Genomic DNA, 15,716 nt, shown 5'->3' with positions numbered 1-15,716 from the left:
CCATATGCTTATTTTTATTTATTTATTTTATCATTATTATTTTTTTGGCTGTGTTGGGTCTTCGTTGCTGCATGCAGGCTTTCTCTAGCTGGACGAGCACTGACTGCTTTTACTGCAGTACATGGCTTTCTTATTATGGTGGCTTCTCTTACTGTGGAGCACCGGGTCTAGGAGCGCAGGCTTCAGTAGTTGCAGCGCACGGACTCAGTATTTGTGGCTCACAGGCTCTAGAACTCAGGCTCAGTCGTTGTGGCACGTGGGCTTAGTTGCTCTGTGGCATGTGGGATCCTGGACCAGGGATCAAACCCATGTGCCCTGCATTGGCAGGTGGATTCTTAACCACGGCGCCATCAGGGAAGTCCCCTTCCTGTGTAATTTTTCACCTTCAGAGACCTTGTGTTGCATCCAAACTGATGCAAAATTCTTCCTGAGACCTGGCTGTGCTTCATGCTCTCATGCCTGCACGTCCCACTCTTCACGGGACCCTCTCTTCATCCCAGCTTGTCTCCATCCACCCTTGATGTCAGAGGACATTCTGTCGCTCCCCTTCCACACAGTGCGTGTCTCTGATGGACCCTTTAGGTTACTATCTGCATTCTCATATTTGCCTCGTCCACCTGGAAGACTGAACTCCCTAAAGACTTCACAATGTGGTGACACAGGAAGTCAGTAATAACTGGGGTCAACAACTGGCTTTTGCCATTTACCTGTTGAGTGGATTTGGTTAAATTAATCTCTCTGAATAACCATGTCTTCTTCTGTAAAATGGAGATGATAAAGCAAAACTTGCAGGACTGGGGGAAGATGGACATAAATGATGTTCAAAAGATATTTGGTGACTTCATGGTACATGCGCGTGGCACCACAAGTGTTGTTCATCTTTGTCTCACCTGTGAGTTTAACACCATCCTTGGCAGATAGTAGATGTTCAATAAATACTTACAACCTGGAATTGGGTTTGTTGAATGAAAACAGAAAGTGAAGGATGAGAGTTACCACCCTGTTCAAAACAGTTAGCCTCATTTTAAAGAAAAAACCCTGTTTCATGGTCACAAATTCTAATATCAACCTGCTTTCTTACAGCCGAGTATTATCGGCCCTGATTAAGCCACATGGGGATGTGAGTGAGTGTGTGTGTGTGAGAATGGCCCAGAGCACATCCTTCTGTGCCACGTCGGAAGGAGGCAAATAGGACTTAAATATTCTAGTATTTCTGTCCTTGCTGGCAACCGGGACATTGCATTTCTTATTGTCAGGGGGCTAACACTCCATTTACTCAGTGAGAAAGCAATCTGACCACCATCAGTCTATTTGCTATACAATGAAGGAAGCCTAGGAAAAAAAAAACAAATAATGATGAGGGTGTTTTCAAACAAAATGGTGCACCACAAAATAATGCTGAAATAAGAACATATGGAGTGTGTTCTTTTTTTTTTTAATGTTCTTTTCTTTTTGTGTTTGCAATGTCATTCCATACAAAAGCAATTGAAAGATAACCGTCTTGACAAGAACTTTACAATTGAATATTTCAACAGAAAAATCTGTGCACATTATCATTTACAGCAATTATACGTGATAGATTGATGATTAAAAGAAAGTATTCTTTCTAAATCCCTCTGCTGCCTTAACTCTTGAAGTATTATAGGTAGAAGACCTACCTAGTGCTATTTACAAGTACCAAATTAAGACTGCATAACTTACATAAAACCCATTAACTTACGAGATCAATGTAATATCTTTGACTATTCAGTGCTCTGTATGAGGGAAAAAACCCACCCTGATATGTCGACAAATAGCCAAAAAGTGCTTGCAAATTTGCATTTGCCTTGTCAGAAATCGCACATGATGTTGAAATGATCTCTACATGTGTGATGTTTTTACCTTCTTTTTTTCTCTTTCCCCCAAACTCCAGAGCCACTGAAAGCTACCATCAGCCCCAGGAAAGTTAAAGGCAGCGTGGGCAGCCAGGTCTCCTTATCCTGCAGCGTGACGGGAAGTGAGGACCAGGAGCTCTCCTGGTACCGCAATGGTGAAATCCTCAACCCTGGAAAAAATGTGAGGATCACAGGGATCAACCACGAAAACCTTATAATGGATCACATGGTCCGAAGTGACGGGGGCGCGTACCAGTGCTTTGCACGCAAGGACAAGCTGTCCGCTCAAGACTATGTGCAGGTGGTCCTTGAAGGTCAGTGGGCCTCGTTACAGGGTTCGGCTGAAAAAAGAACCCAACCCCAGAGCACTCAAAAGCAAGAGCAAAGGGTGACACTGCACTCATAACTCAGTTTTAAGATTTCTATCTATCTGACCAGCTAATAAATCTACCCTAGTGTTTCAAGCTCAACTCGGTAAATAAAAGAATAAATTCTGGTGAAATGAACACTGTCTGTGGTAGAAGTAACATAAGTAATGTGATTTAACATAAAGTTAAGTAACATAAATGTTGCCCCCCTCCTGCGTTTAAAGTCACTTGTCAAGATATAGACCTAAGAAACTTGAGGCTCATGGTTTGGTTGACAGTGCATTGTCCTCTACACCAGGGTTTCTCAGAGTGCTTAGTTTGGAGGGCTGCCTTATGCTGTAGGATTTTGAGTGGTGTCTCTGACCTCAAGCTGCTTGATGCTAGCAGTGCCTCTCTCCAGTTTTGACAACCAAAAGTGTCCCTAGACATTGTCAAGTGTCCCCTGGGGGGCAAAATAGCCCCCCCAAAGTTAATAAGCACAACTTTGGAAGCGACAGTGCAGTGCTTGGTGGGATGAAAAAAAACACGGCATCTAGTTCTGAGGATTGTCTCTATTTGGGTCCAGAGAGCCACAGATTTAAGTGAATGGAATTTTTGAAGAACTGCTTTCTGTCATCATAAGAGGTTTTAGGTATGTTACGTTGTTTTCTTTTCTTAACCACACACTGCCTACTTACACCTTCAACCTTATCAATCTGCCAGGGAAAAAGCCACCAAGAAAACTTTCAAGCAGGAGACATACTTTTATCAGCAGATAATTGAACGAGCTTTTATCTGTATATTTGCATGTCTTGTTGGAAACTGTGCCTTTATATATAATTTAAAATTCATCTGTTATCAACTGATTAAAATAACTACATGACTTTCATATAGCCTAAAGGGGGAAGAAGAGAAAATGCATTTATATATGAAAACAAGTTTAAATATCTCTTGATGCTAGGAGGATATTTCTCATTACTTTTTTTAACCTTAGATAATTTTTAAGAAGAAACGGGCTTAGAATGACGTTCTTATTTTGATTCAAGCATTTCCTTGCAGACACTGAGCATTGTAAAGCAGAGGCGAAATTAGCTGAAGGCATGGTACTCATATTAAAAGCCTGACACTGTGTTCCACATAGTAATTAAGTGCAGAAAGTAACCAATTTGCACAGAGCCAGTTTGCTAATGGCGATGCCCTGTAGTCCTCACATAGTCACTAATTTTAGATTCTTTGTAGAAAAGGGAGAGATTACCTGTCTAGGCCTGGTTACCTTGGCAACCATCTCATGTGACGAAGAAACCCTAAAGAGCATATTGGTAACCTATAATGATGTCGGAAGAGGTGAGGTTATCAGAGAGGGACAGCGAGAAAGATTTCAAAGACACTCAGGCCTCACTGGGAAAATTATGTCTGCTTTCATCTCCAAAAAAGCCTGTCACTTGAATGAAAAGAGGGGGCAGAGGAGCACACTGAGCCTTCTCACGGATTTATTTGTCGCACGTCAGTTTCCATTCAGGACAAGAAGCTTCACTTTATTTTTTCTCGTCTGAGAGATGACAGCGCTAATGTCGCCAAAGAGAGCAGAAATAGAATTACAAATGCATACCTAGTAACTGCCTTAAAATGGTGTCTAACTAGTATCCTCGTTACGATGTAACCTCCTGTAACAGCTATGGCTAACGCAGATTATAAAAACTCACAATGTTATGAACTAAGAATGGCCATTGACATAATGTAGAATCTTGGAGTCTTTGCTATGAGGACAAAGAAACTGGAATGGAAGTTTAAAGAAACTGGAATCTAATAATTATAGGTTTAAGATCAGACCAGAACACCTGGAAAATGGAATTGTAAGACAGAATAAGAACAGGTCCTATTTCTGGAAATGATGGAGTAGCATGTATGAGACTCACCTGCAAGAAGATGGAAATTATAAACTGTGGGAAAAGCAAAACTGTTTGTAGACACTGGGGAAAATATTAGGGGATTTCTACACTGATACCACATGTCCCCTGAGGATATTTTCCCGTGCTGATGAGATGCGGAGGTGGGGAACCCAGAACACAAAAGGAAAAGCAAAAACTACAGTCTTCATGAGCCTGGAATGAACATTTCTCACTTATTCTTTTCAACATTAAAAAACTATCAATATACATGTCTATAGCTATCAAAAATAGTCTTTAAAAGTCAAGGCAAAATAAAGATATTTTCAATAAACAAAAGCTTGAAGAATGTTATGCCAGAAGACCTACCTACCTGCGCGCTAAGAAATGGTAAATGAAGTCATACAGGGTAAAGAAAATGGCCTGAAATGGAAACTCAGATCCACAGGAATAAAGAGCTTGAGAAATGACAAACATGTTAGTAAACATTTAGCAAACTGTTTTCTTTCAATTTCTTTAAACAGCAATTGACAAAGTAAACAATTAGAAAATTACAACATTGTGTTACAGAGTTTATAACAGATAGAATAACCCAAATTAAAGTATTTGAAATCATTTGTTGCAAAGTTCCTCCATTTCACATGAAGGCAAATATGGAATGAGAGGAAATATTTAACCCACATTATATAGAATGTGTCTTATATATATATACACACACATATGTCTGGCAAATGTTGCATGTAATTTTTATGATATCTGACATATACACATGTAAAACTAAACTTGTACTGACGTATTTAAGTGTACATGTATTCATCATATCCAGTATATATGTGTGTGTGTGTGTGTATACTTGTATTCAGTAGACATAAAGAACTCCTGCAAATCGATAACCAAGGCAAATAGTCTAACATACAAATGGACAAAAAGATTTGAGCAGACCTTTTAAGAAGGGAAATACACAAGTGGCCAAGAAGCACAGGAAAACAACATCAATTCCAAGGTATTTGTCAAAACTGGAAAACCTCAAGGAAATATCAAACTGAATCTGAGCAACTGGCTACAAAATAATTTCAAACATGTCAAAGTCAAGAGACACAACAGAGACTGAAGAATGTTGCAGATTAAAGAGACACCACAAATAAATATGTAGGGTGAGATACTGATTGGACTGGGGAAAAGAGCTGTAAGGGACTTATTGGTCAATCGGCAGACTTTGCATTAGCACGGGTCCGAAGTTACATTTCCCAGTTTTGCTAACTGTGCTGTGGTTATGAGAGGTGACACGCGTGTGTAACGAGGGCACACTCAAACATGGGTTTGGAGCCAAGAACAGGCAAAAGTAACACGTGGTGATAGAAATCAGAATGTGATCGCCTGTGGTGGGTGAAGATGGATTGAAAGAACCCCTAGCAATGTTGTGGGGTGATGGAAATGGTTTTTACCTTGATCATTTTGTGGGTGCACAAGTGTATATATTTAACAAAATTCATTCTGTTCGTACCCTTAAGATCTATACATTTAACTGTAGGTAAATTTTATCTAAAAAATAAAAGTGTAAATGAAGAAAATTTTCCTAAATAGATTTTTAAAAAAGATGAGATTTCAGTGCTTAGTGTAAAGATCAGTGAACAGAAATTTACAGCTAAACACATCCTGACAAAATATGCTGAATTGTAAGGTCAAATAAAATAACCTCAAGTTCCCAAGCACCAACAACTGGTTATATACAAAGAATAACAATCAGGATGACATCTAACTTCTCTGTAAATTAAATGTAGAGCATGTTGAAGTCATGTCTGCAGTGTTCCAAGGGCAAAAGCGCAGGTTCTTTATTTTAATATTATGAAGTTATTTTTGTCATCTTTGATAGTTAAAAAAAATGTTTGCAATCCAAGGACCCTGAAATATGCTACTTATATGCATCTTGGGGAAAAAAATAAAACATACGTTAAGGCCTTCTCCAGCCTCCCAAAACAGGAGTTGGAATGAAGAAGTTAAAATTCAGGGATTTACAAATGAAAAGATGGTAGAGGGCTCTAGGGAAACAAGGCAGCTGATGCCACAGAAATAAGCTTCAGGCTTTTGTGGTAATGGCTAACTCTTTCTTCAGGGGTATTTGCAAATGTTAACATTTACCCTTTTGTGATTGAATTGCAAGATAGCTTCAGTTTTGTTACCAGCTTTTCTTTTGTTTATCTGTATTTTCAGATTCTTCAACAATGAATACATACAGTTTTTATAATTAAAATTAGAAACTAAAAAAAAAAATCTGTTAATCATCATCTTTCACTATGGTTAAATCCTTAAAATTAGCACCAAAAAAAAAATTTTTTTTTAATATCTCCCCCAGAAAGGTTTATTACCAGACTCAGAAATTCTGTTGCATGTGATCACAATTATGTCAAAATGACCTATTTACACCTAGAAAAAAAAAAGTGTCATAAAGTTGATTTATATGCCTGAGGCTGGTAGACCCATTGGTAGCTTTTCCTTTTGACTTTCATACATTTTTTTCTCTCTTTTTTTTAATTGAAGCCCAAATATGAGGGAAAAAAAAGAAACACGCATTTGTGATTACTACCATATAACATGAGGGAGATAGTCAATATGTGATAAAAAATGCAATATAAAAATTTGATCTTTGTCAAAAATATTGGAAATTCCTATGGAAACTTTCCTAAGATTAAGCTCCTTGGTTATCTGGGACACTCTTGGGTTGTGTCTGTTCTGCTGGTATCCATTTTATTCTCAAAAGTATCCCAGGTTAGGTGACCAATTGTATGGCCACCCTACTTAGGATACTTATGTAATCTAAAATATGACATAAATGAATTTATCTATGAAACAGAAACAGACTCACAGATATAGAGAATAGACTTGCTGTTGCTAAGGGGGAGGGGGTTGGGGGAGGGATGGATTGGGAGTTTGGGATCAATCTATTATATAGAGAATGGATAAATGACAAAGTCTTACTGTAGAGCACAGGGAACTAGATTCAATATCTTGTGATAAGCCATAACGGAAAAGAATATGAAAAAGAATGTGTACCTGTGTATAACGGAATCACTTTGCATACAGAAGAAATTAACACAACCTTGTAAATCAACAATACTTCAATAAAGTAAATTTAAAGAAAAAAAGAGAAGAGAATTATGGAGATATTTAATAATACTGAAAGGGTCAAATTTATTTAGCTTCTACCCGTTCTCAGGGCTTTCGTGAAAATTCACATGCTGGTATCATTTGCCATTACAGCTATAAAAGATGATTTCTTATGGGAAAATGACAAAGATGATTTCATCGATCTCTTAGTTCTTTTTTCCTCTAAACAATTCCCCAGTTGAGCAACCCCTAATTACCTTGGGGAAAGTAGAAAGCTAAAGTGGCCATTGAAGGTGTGTGGATTTCCTCCTTGTTTCTAACTTTGGTGGGGACGTACCAGTTTTGGATTATAAACTTCTTGAGAGATGACACTGTTTACCATGACATCCGCGTTGCGTTATCATTCTTCCTGTTATGACAACCAGGAAATATATGAGCGTTATCAAAGCTTGCTAATGTTGTGTTTACTTATTTGGAAAATGACATTTTGTCCTGATGGGTACGTCGCTTTATCAATAAAACCAGACCTTGGAGTCATGTTTGAGAACCACTGCGTCCACCCCCTAATCATTACATAGACATCCTCGGAAGTTGTTTAATTATTTGTATGTGCCACTTCCTTCCGTGATTTGTCTTCCTGCAGATGGAACTCCCAAAATTATTTCTGCCTTTAGTGAAAAAGTGGTGAGTCCAGCAGAGCCGGTCTCCCTCATGTGCAACGTGAAGGGAACTCCCTTGCCCACGATCACGTGGACCCTCGACGACGACCCCATCCTCAAGGGCGGCAGTCACCGCATCAGCCAGATGATCACGTCCGAGGGCAACGTGGTCAGCTACCTGAACATCTCCAGCTCTCAGGTCCGCGACGGGGGCGTCTACCGCTGCACTGCCAACAACTCGGCGGGAGTCGTCCTGTACCAGGCTCGAATAAACGTAAGAGGTGCTTGTCAAATCAGCTCCTCAAAAAACACACATAACTCATTGTAGCGGAGAAGGTTTCTGCATGCCCTGAGCCAAGTCCTGGAATGCCAAAACGGATGAACCGTCGCTTCCCGTTTCCTACCCTCTGCTTCCGACTTAGGAATGGCAGTGATTGGGTTACTGCTGGAAATGGCATTTTGGTTTCTTAGTCAGCCTGTTCTCTCGTTTCACTCTTAGACTTGTCCACTGGAGCTTTCCTTTCCTGGTTTATGCTCTGCATGCTCTCTCCTTCCTCCTCTTCTTCTGTTCTACTGCATTCGTGATAAACCTTCATGTACATGGTATTTAACTTACATTCATAGTGCAACATGGCATAACCTCCATCTTCATAATCTAGTTTACAGAGACGGTTAAACAGTGCAATTGCTGCCAATGTTTTCACCAAAAGAGTATGATTGTTCAGTGCAGCTAGTTACTTTCTATTGGTTAAGTTGCCTTTTATCCTATAAGTCAAAATGTTTTAACAGAAGCAGTTGATAAAGTATTTAACACTCATTCAATTCATTAAAGTGATGTAATTAAAAGACAGACTTCTTGGTAGAAAATGCCAAATGCAGAAAAAAAAATGTTTTTAATTGAAAAAGATGTCCTTACATGAAAGTAATCTATATTTTTAACTCAAGGAAAAGTGTACCCATTTCCACACATAGGATGTACCCTTAAATTATTTTCAAGGGTTTCTCTGTGTTTCTCCAGGGCCTGCAAGCATCCGACCAATGAAAAATATCACAGCAATAGCAGGACGGGACACATACATTCACTGCCGTGTGATTGGCTATCCGTATTATTCCATCAAATGGTACAAGAACTCTAATCTGCTTCCTTTTAACCACCGCCAAGTGGCATTTGAGAACAATGGAACGCTAAAACTCTCAGATGTGCAAAAGGAAGTTGACGAGGGGGAGTACACGTGCAATGTGCTGGTTCAACCCCAGCTCTCCACCAGCCAGAGCGTCCACGTGACAGTCAAAGGTAAGGCTGTTCCCTTGGCCCCACACCACTCACCATGGCTAAGCTCCACTGTTTCACCAGACCAACCGCTAGGAGTGGGGTAATCTGAAAATCTGAATATTCAGAACAGCACAGTTACGAAGACTGAGGACTCATAAAGTATATTAGATGTTCTGTTCTCTTTACCACTGCATTTTCACCAGACCGATGGTTGGTACAGGCTTCTTTTCACATGAATTTTTGGCTTGGTTTTCCAGGGGATGTGTGTTTTTAGAAGACCATAGAAAAAAGAAACATATCGTTGACTTGGTTATCTAGTTGTCTGACAGGTTGTTTTAAAACACATAGCTTTGTTTTCCTAAAACCTCCTAAAGTGAGTTCTTTAGAATCCAACTGGAAGAGATTTTCTGTGATGGATAAGGGCTTCAAACAAAATAGAGGAACGGGTCAAAGCAACAACAGAAAATTTTCCGGACATAAGTTATTCTGTACATCGTGACATTGTGACGTGGACAGTCACAGAATCTGAGCATCAGGATGAATTTTGACGATCACACAACTCTACCCCAATCTCCTTGTCCGTAAAGACCCATAAAGTGACAAGACCCACCCAGGGACACACTGCTTTGCAGTGGGACAGACCCTTAGGGGAACCCATTTCTTTCATTCCCCAATTCTGTTTCCTCAAGTGAACATAAAATGATAATTTTCAATTATGTAAATAATTGCATGAAGCAGGTCATGGAACTAGCTCTAATGTGCCATGAAATAATATCAAAAATATGTGGAGACAGCCTCCTGCGCTGCGGGGCTGCCTGTCTGGGCTACTACGGCATTAGCTCCCTAGGTACCCGTAATTGTCTTTTAGTGTCACAGTTACAGAGCTGCACAGGTTTTCCCTGCTCTTCCCCAACCATCTCCTCTCACAAATCCTGTTAGTTTACCCGTTTAGGGACAGCTATAAATATACACACATACACAATGTAATGTATTATGTAGCATATGTTATGTAACATATATTACATATTACATACACCTGCACATAAATAATTTTGAATTTTTTTAATAACCACATATCTTAAGAATCTTCTCAAATCATTAGAAATTCTTGGTAAGCCAGATTGCTCATAGCTGTGTAAAACTTGCTTTTGTGATTGTGTTTATTTCTTTAACCATGATAAATGGAATATTTACTCTATGCCAGGCAGGCCAGTACCTCAGAAAATACGTCCTATTTGATGGCTAAAAATTTTCCCTGAAAGAAACCAACCCCAGGGATAAAGAGAAGCCAAGCGAAGACCCTTGATGGGGGGTGGGGGGGGGGGGAGGCCAGATGGAAGGAGGCTGTCAGGTGTGGCAATCAGATCAGAGAAACAGAAAGCAGAATGCCCTCCAGATGCAAAATGATATTAAAACCAAAGAGATCTGTAAAACTCACAACAGCCAAATGATCAAAGCAAGAGACACCCCTGGCAGTCTCTAATGATAGCCTTCTAGGTGACAGATTAGATGTCTCCACGGGCCTTACCATTTGAGAATATCACATACTAACAAAAATTTGATTACAAAGACTTTAAACAATGGGTTTACCAAGAAGCTGGGAATACAAAACTTGCTAAAGAAATCTGTGTTCCACTGGTGTCCATTCATTGCAAGTTAGTATTTTGTGCATGTCTCGGCAGAGGAAAGAGTATACACTTCTTGTTAATCGTTGCTTCAAAGTATGCTTTCTTCTATTTTAGGGATCAATGTCTAAACTAAATATACATACAATTATTGGCTATTAATACTACAGTACATCCCACCTTACGTTTATTGAATTTTATCTTTTTATGGAGGCATATGAAACTTCAGATACTGAAAGAGGATGTTGCAGGCTGAGTGGATAAGGTTAAGCCTGCTTAAACCTGTGTAGGGCTTCCCAGGTGAAAAATAATAAATTCTGGACTCCTATATGTCACCCTAGTGCATACTTTTTGGGGGGAGTCATATTCACATGCATTGCACTCTAGCAAAGATATTTAGAGTAATTCGATTTAAGCTATCACTTGCATTTCTTGCTTAAGATGACATCTAACTTTCAACACATAGTAACAGCTATACACCATTAACAATTTTAGCCTTTCCTCAGATGTCAGTAGAAAGGTCGTAACCAAATTAACTTCTGAGCATTTGAATTTGAATTTTAAAATGTTTTGAAATGAAATATGTAAATTAAATCACACTCCAGTGGTCAGGTTTGTAGTCCATCAAAGCTTTTCAAAAATTAATAACCTTTACTATTTTCAATTATGATAAGGCTTATGATAAGGGAGAGATAAGAAATCAACTAAATTACAGGAAAAGACAGAGGTTTTTGACTCTCCCTGTGGGTCAGGATTGAAAGATAGTCTTTCTTATTTTATTTATATAAATACCATTACCTTTGTGGTTAAACTACACAGTGAATATTGTATTCAGATAATTTTCGAAGAGCAAATATGATAACTCAAAATTTGGCTTTATTTGGAAGTGGGCCCACTTGTTTCTATTAATAATGCTGCAAGCTGTAAAACCAAACCATTTTTATCTTGTTTCCAGGAGGTTCTCCTTTAGCACTGAATGGAGTGTGTGTGTGTGTGTGTGTGTGTGTGTGTGTGTATTTAGATGATTGGAAACAACACTATTTTTCAGTCATGTCTTTTTTGGCTTTTTCCCCCTTCACTTATTTTGTATCATGTGACTTGTTATTTTGTATCATATGACTTGGGAAATTAAAAAAACCTCAAAGATTGATATGAATAACATTTTAATCATTAATAATGCCTGAAACTAAAGAAGTTCTAAAATAAATTAAGCAAAAGTGCAATTTTGCTGCCTTCGAACATGTAGGGAGAAATGAAAGTCAAAATCCCTTCTTTCACTTCATTTCAATTTAACAAGCAGTGTTATATTTAACACATTTCAAAGTTTTTCCTCCCTCATTTTAGGTGCCACATTGAACTTGAACAGTGACTAACTGAGTGTTCTAATTGCTAGGGACCAACAGTGCCAGGAAAGTTAATTGGCTGCTAGATAAAAATGTCACCTTCTATTTGTATTTATATAAAATTTTGTCATTTACAAAACACTTTCATAATTGTAATCTTAATTAATACTCACGGTGACTCTGTAATGTAGATAAAGCACCATCAGAGAAACAGAATAAGAGAGAGCAGGAGATTTGCTCAGAGTTGTTCAGTGATGTATTCAAGACTCAAATACATATTTTTGCTTTCCAGGACCATCCCACAGTGTGTTTCTGAAAAGTAATTCACATTGCAGTGGGAAGCAAGGATTGAAGTGAGGAGAAATTAAGTCAAAGAGCCTAGGAAGAAAGCCATTTTAAAAGTTGAGAAAGAATATTATTTTAGCAGTAAGGGCATGAGATCTTGAGTGCCTAATTTAAGAGAGAGGGAGAATTCGTTAAACCAAAGAGATGAAAAGGAAGGAATGGATTTGGTGAGTGAGGGTGGGTAAGACCCAGAGAGGGCTCCAGAAGTTCTAGTCTGGATGATGCAAAGGCCAAGAGAAGGAAATATTCGTGACTTGGGAAAGTCTTATGAAGGGTAAGGCTTAGCTTCATGTGTCTGTGGACCACCATTCTGGATTCAGACCAGGGGAACTCTGAAATATGGATTTAGGGAGTGGGCTGAGATTAGTAGAGCAGTGGCTGAAATTGTAACTTGGCAAGAGTATCTAAGAAGCATCAAGATTTTGGAATTGTATTTTATGAGTTCTTTAAATTAATGTTTGCCAGTTTGCTGTATTTTGTAGATTCCACATATAAGTGATATCACACAGTATTTGTCTTTGTCTGACTTCTTTCACTTAGTATAATGCCATCCAAGTCTATCCATGCTACTACAAATGGCAAAATGTCATTCTTTTTATGGCTGAGTAGTATGCCACTGTCTCTATATTAACCACATCTGCCTTATCCATTCACCTCTTGACGGGCATTTATGTTGCTTCCATGTCTTGGCAATCGTAAATAATGCTGCTGTGAACATTGGGGTGCATGTATCTTTCTGAATTAGTGTTTTTGTTTTTCTCAGATGTATATCCAGGAGTGGAATTGCTGGGTCGTATGGTAGTTTTATTTTTAGTTTTTTGAGAGAAAAATACAACACACTAGTGAATAAAACAAAAAAGAAGCAGACTCACAGATGTAGAGAACAAACCAGAGTTTACCAGTGGGGAGAGGGGAGGAGGGAGGGGCAGTATAGGGGTAGGGGATTTTTAAGAAAAGGTTATTATGGGATTATATGAAATCAAGTGTGAGAAACTTTTTAAAATTGTAAGGCGCTATAGAATTTAAAGAAGCTTTCATTCAATAAAAAGGTTAAAAAATATTTGTCAATAATGAGATGGTGATACTAGAAATGAAACAAAAGCAGTCACAAAATTCGCTCTTTCATATTTCATTTCACTTCATATATGTAGCACTTGATTTGAGACAGATTTTTATGGCATCCTTCTTGAAAGTGATGGAAGGCTTCGGTGTTGTCGACGGCACTTCCGGCTCACGGCAACGACCCTCTGTGTTCCGCGGCCTAACCCACACACTCTTCTGCACCACCTTGCAGAAAGTTCCTGCTTCCGCTGCAGCTTTTGATCGTAGGCTGCATCTCCTGTCATCTGTCATCCTGGCGGTCTTGCAGAGCTGCAGCTGGTGCAGCCGGGGAAATGAACACCCCCGTTAAAAACGCTGCTGAGAAGGGTCTGCTCCCCTCCCCCTGTCCGAGAGCGGCCAGGAGCGCAGGCTTCTGATGACAGCATTCTTCAGGGGCTCCTGACAGCTCATGTCACTGGGCCCGGGGAGAGCTGCAGCTCTGTGCACGGCAACCACCTTGGCGGTTTCACCCCCTCCCGCTTGCTGCCTGACGTTTGCTCGTTTGCTGTTCCAGCCAGAGCGCCGTCAGCCTCCACCAGGTCCCAAATCCAGCTCTGCCAGGGGTGAAGAGTCTCCCCTCTTCATCACGGTCACTGTCTTCCACTCGCCTCTCTCTAGCGACTGGAGTCATGTATAACTCTTCATAGAAAACATAACATTTCGAGGTCCTTTTTCTCTCTTAGGTGCCTCATTAAAGTTGAGCCATGTTTAATTTAAGGTCCCATTTGCTAGGATCTTGTGTGACCATAAATTTTAGTCATTTGCAAAACTCTTACATTGATTTTCAACAACTACTTAGCGAGTGTATGGTTTCTATTGTGAACAATACGGGAGAAAATAGATCTGGTGGAGAACGGAAAGGCAGTGCGTTGAATGTATAACCCTTTCGTGGTAATTGATGCTTTCCAATGGGAATTTAAGTTCTCTTTGTTAATGTAATATCCTAAGGTGGCAAAAGCAGGCTGATTAAGTGGGCAATTTTCAGCATCCCTTCTTTAGAAACTACCAAAGACACACTCATGTTTCAATGTGCTTAAATGGCTGTAGTTATTCACCTGACCTGAGGAGTCATGCTTTCACACTTCCACAGAAGAGAAGTTCTTTACTTTGATTAGGATGTCAAAATCGAGCTCCAGCTCAGCTGGAGTGCTTGCCTTCAAACAGATTTGTCCTGGAGGTAGGTTGCTTTGTATAAGTTTTCTTCCATTCTGGAAAATGAAGCTGGTACTTTTCTTTAAGAAAAACACTTTATTCACTTTTTTCTTTTCAAATAATATCTCAAATTGCTTTGCTCTAAGTAGAGGAAAAGAGAAAGTATATGTATTTGATTTGCTATGAAGTCAATGCAAATTTTTACTCAGTTAAAATGAAAACTGTGGGAGAAATAATGTTTTGCAGGACTTGTTATGCTTGTTAGACATGGGCACTTCAAGGAGGAGAGAAGTAAGGGGAGATGAGGAAGGAAGAAAATCATGGCCAACGATATTACTCATCTTTTCACTGCCTGACCCACAGTCAGTCTCTTTGCAAATACACTCGAGTATGTGCACACAGACACACACGCAGGGAAAAAAAAAAACCTTCAGTAGTGCTAAAGTGACAATGCTCTGATACTATTTTAATCAGAAAAGTTTAAACTCGTTCAATATGGACTACTACAAACACAAGTAATTGTCAAAATATATAAGTTCAACAGAATTCTGTAGTTTGTGCACATGAAATATATAGCATAAATATTTATGTTTATTCCATTTATTTATAAAGACATTACATTCACACAAAGTATTTGTATGTGTTAAAATCATGTATAAATATTTATGTGTATTTATATTCATACGTAGAGGGACTTAAATAAGTATATATAATGTATACCTACATATGTGTAAATACAGGATACAAGGATAGACCCTTAGGGATATAAATAAACGTAGGGTTCATCTCGACCAGCATCCCATGTGGTACTCAAGCTGCCCTTCGACTGTACTCGAGTTTTTCCAGACTGCCTGCATGGGGTCTCTACAGTGCCCCAGTGAGCTCCAAGCCCTTTCTGATTCGGCTTGGCCGTGGTGATCAGATGTTTCTTCCTCCCGTTGAATACAAGTCTGTCTTCTCTAGTTCTTCCCTTCCTTTCTGGTCCCATTGTTTCCTCTGGGGCAGC

At 39.2% G+C, this 15,716-nt stretch overlaps 1 protein-coding gene across 1 annotated transcript in view; it reads left to right on the top strand.

Annotated features, from left to right (window-relative positions):
- DSCAM (DS cell adhesion molecule) overlaps window positions 1-15,716 on the top strand; it is a 653,261-nt gene that overhangs the window by 339,288 nt on the left and 298,257 nt on the right. Inside the window, exons 6-8 of the mRNA XM_057696448.1 lie at window positions 1,913-2,188; window positions 7,856-8,152; window positions 8,890-9,165. Coding sequence (XP_057552431.1) covers window positions 1,913-2,188; window positions 7,856-8,152; window positions 8,890-9,165 — 849 coding nt within the window. The remainder of the gene's footprint in view (window positions 1-1,912; window positions 2,189-7,855; window positions 8,153-8,889; window positions 9,166-15,716) is intronic.

Source organism: Hippopotamus amphibius, chromosome 10 (assembly GCF_030028045.1).
Source record: "Hippopotamus amphibius kiboko isolate mHipAmp2 chromosome 10, mHipAmp2.hap2, whole genome shotgun sequence".
NCBI lineage: Eukaryota > Metazoa > Chordata > Mammalia > Artiodactyla > Hippopotamidae > Hippopotamus > Hippopotamus amphibius.
Note: the sequence above shows the minus strand (reverse complement) of the source record. Positions and strands in the feature narration are given on the sequence as shown.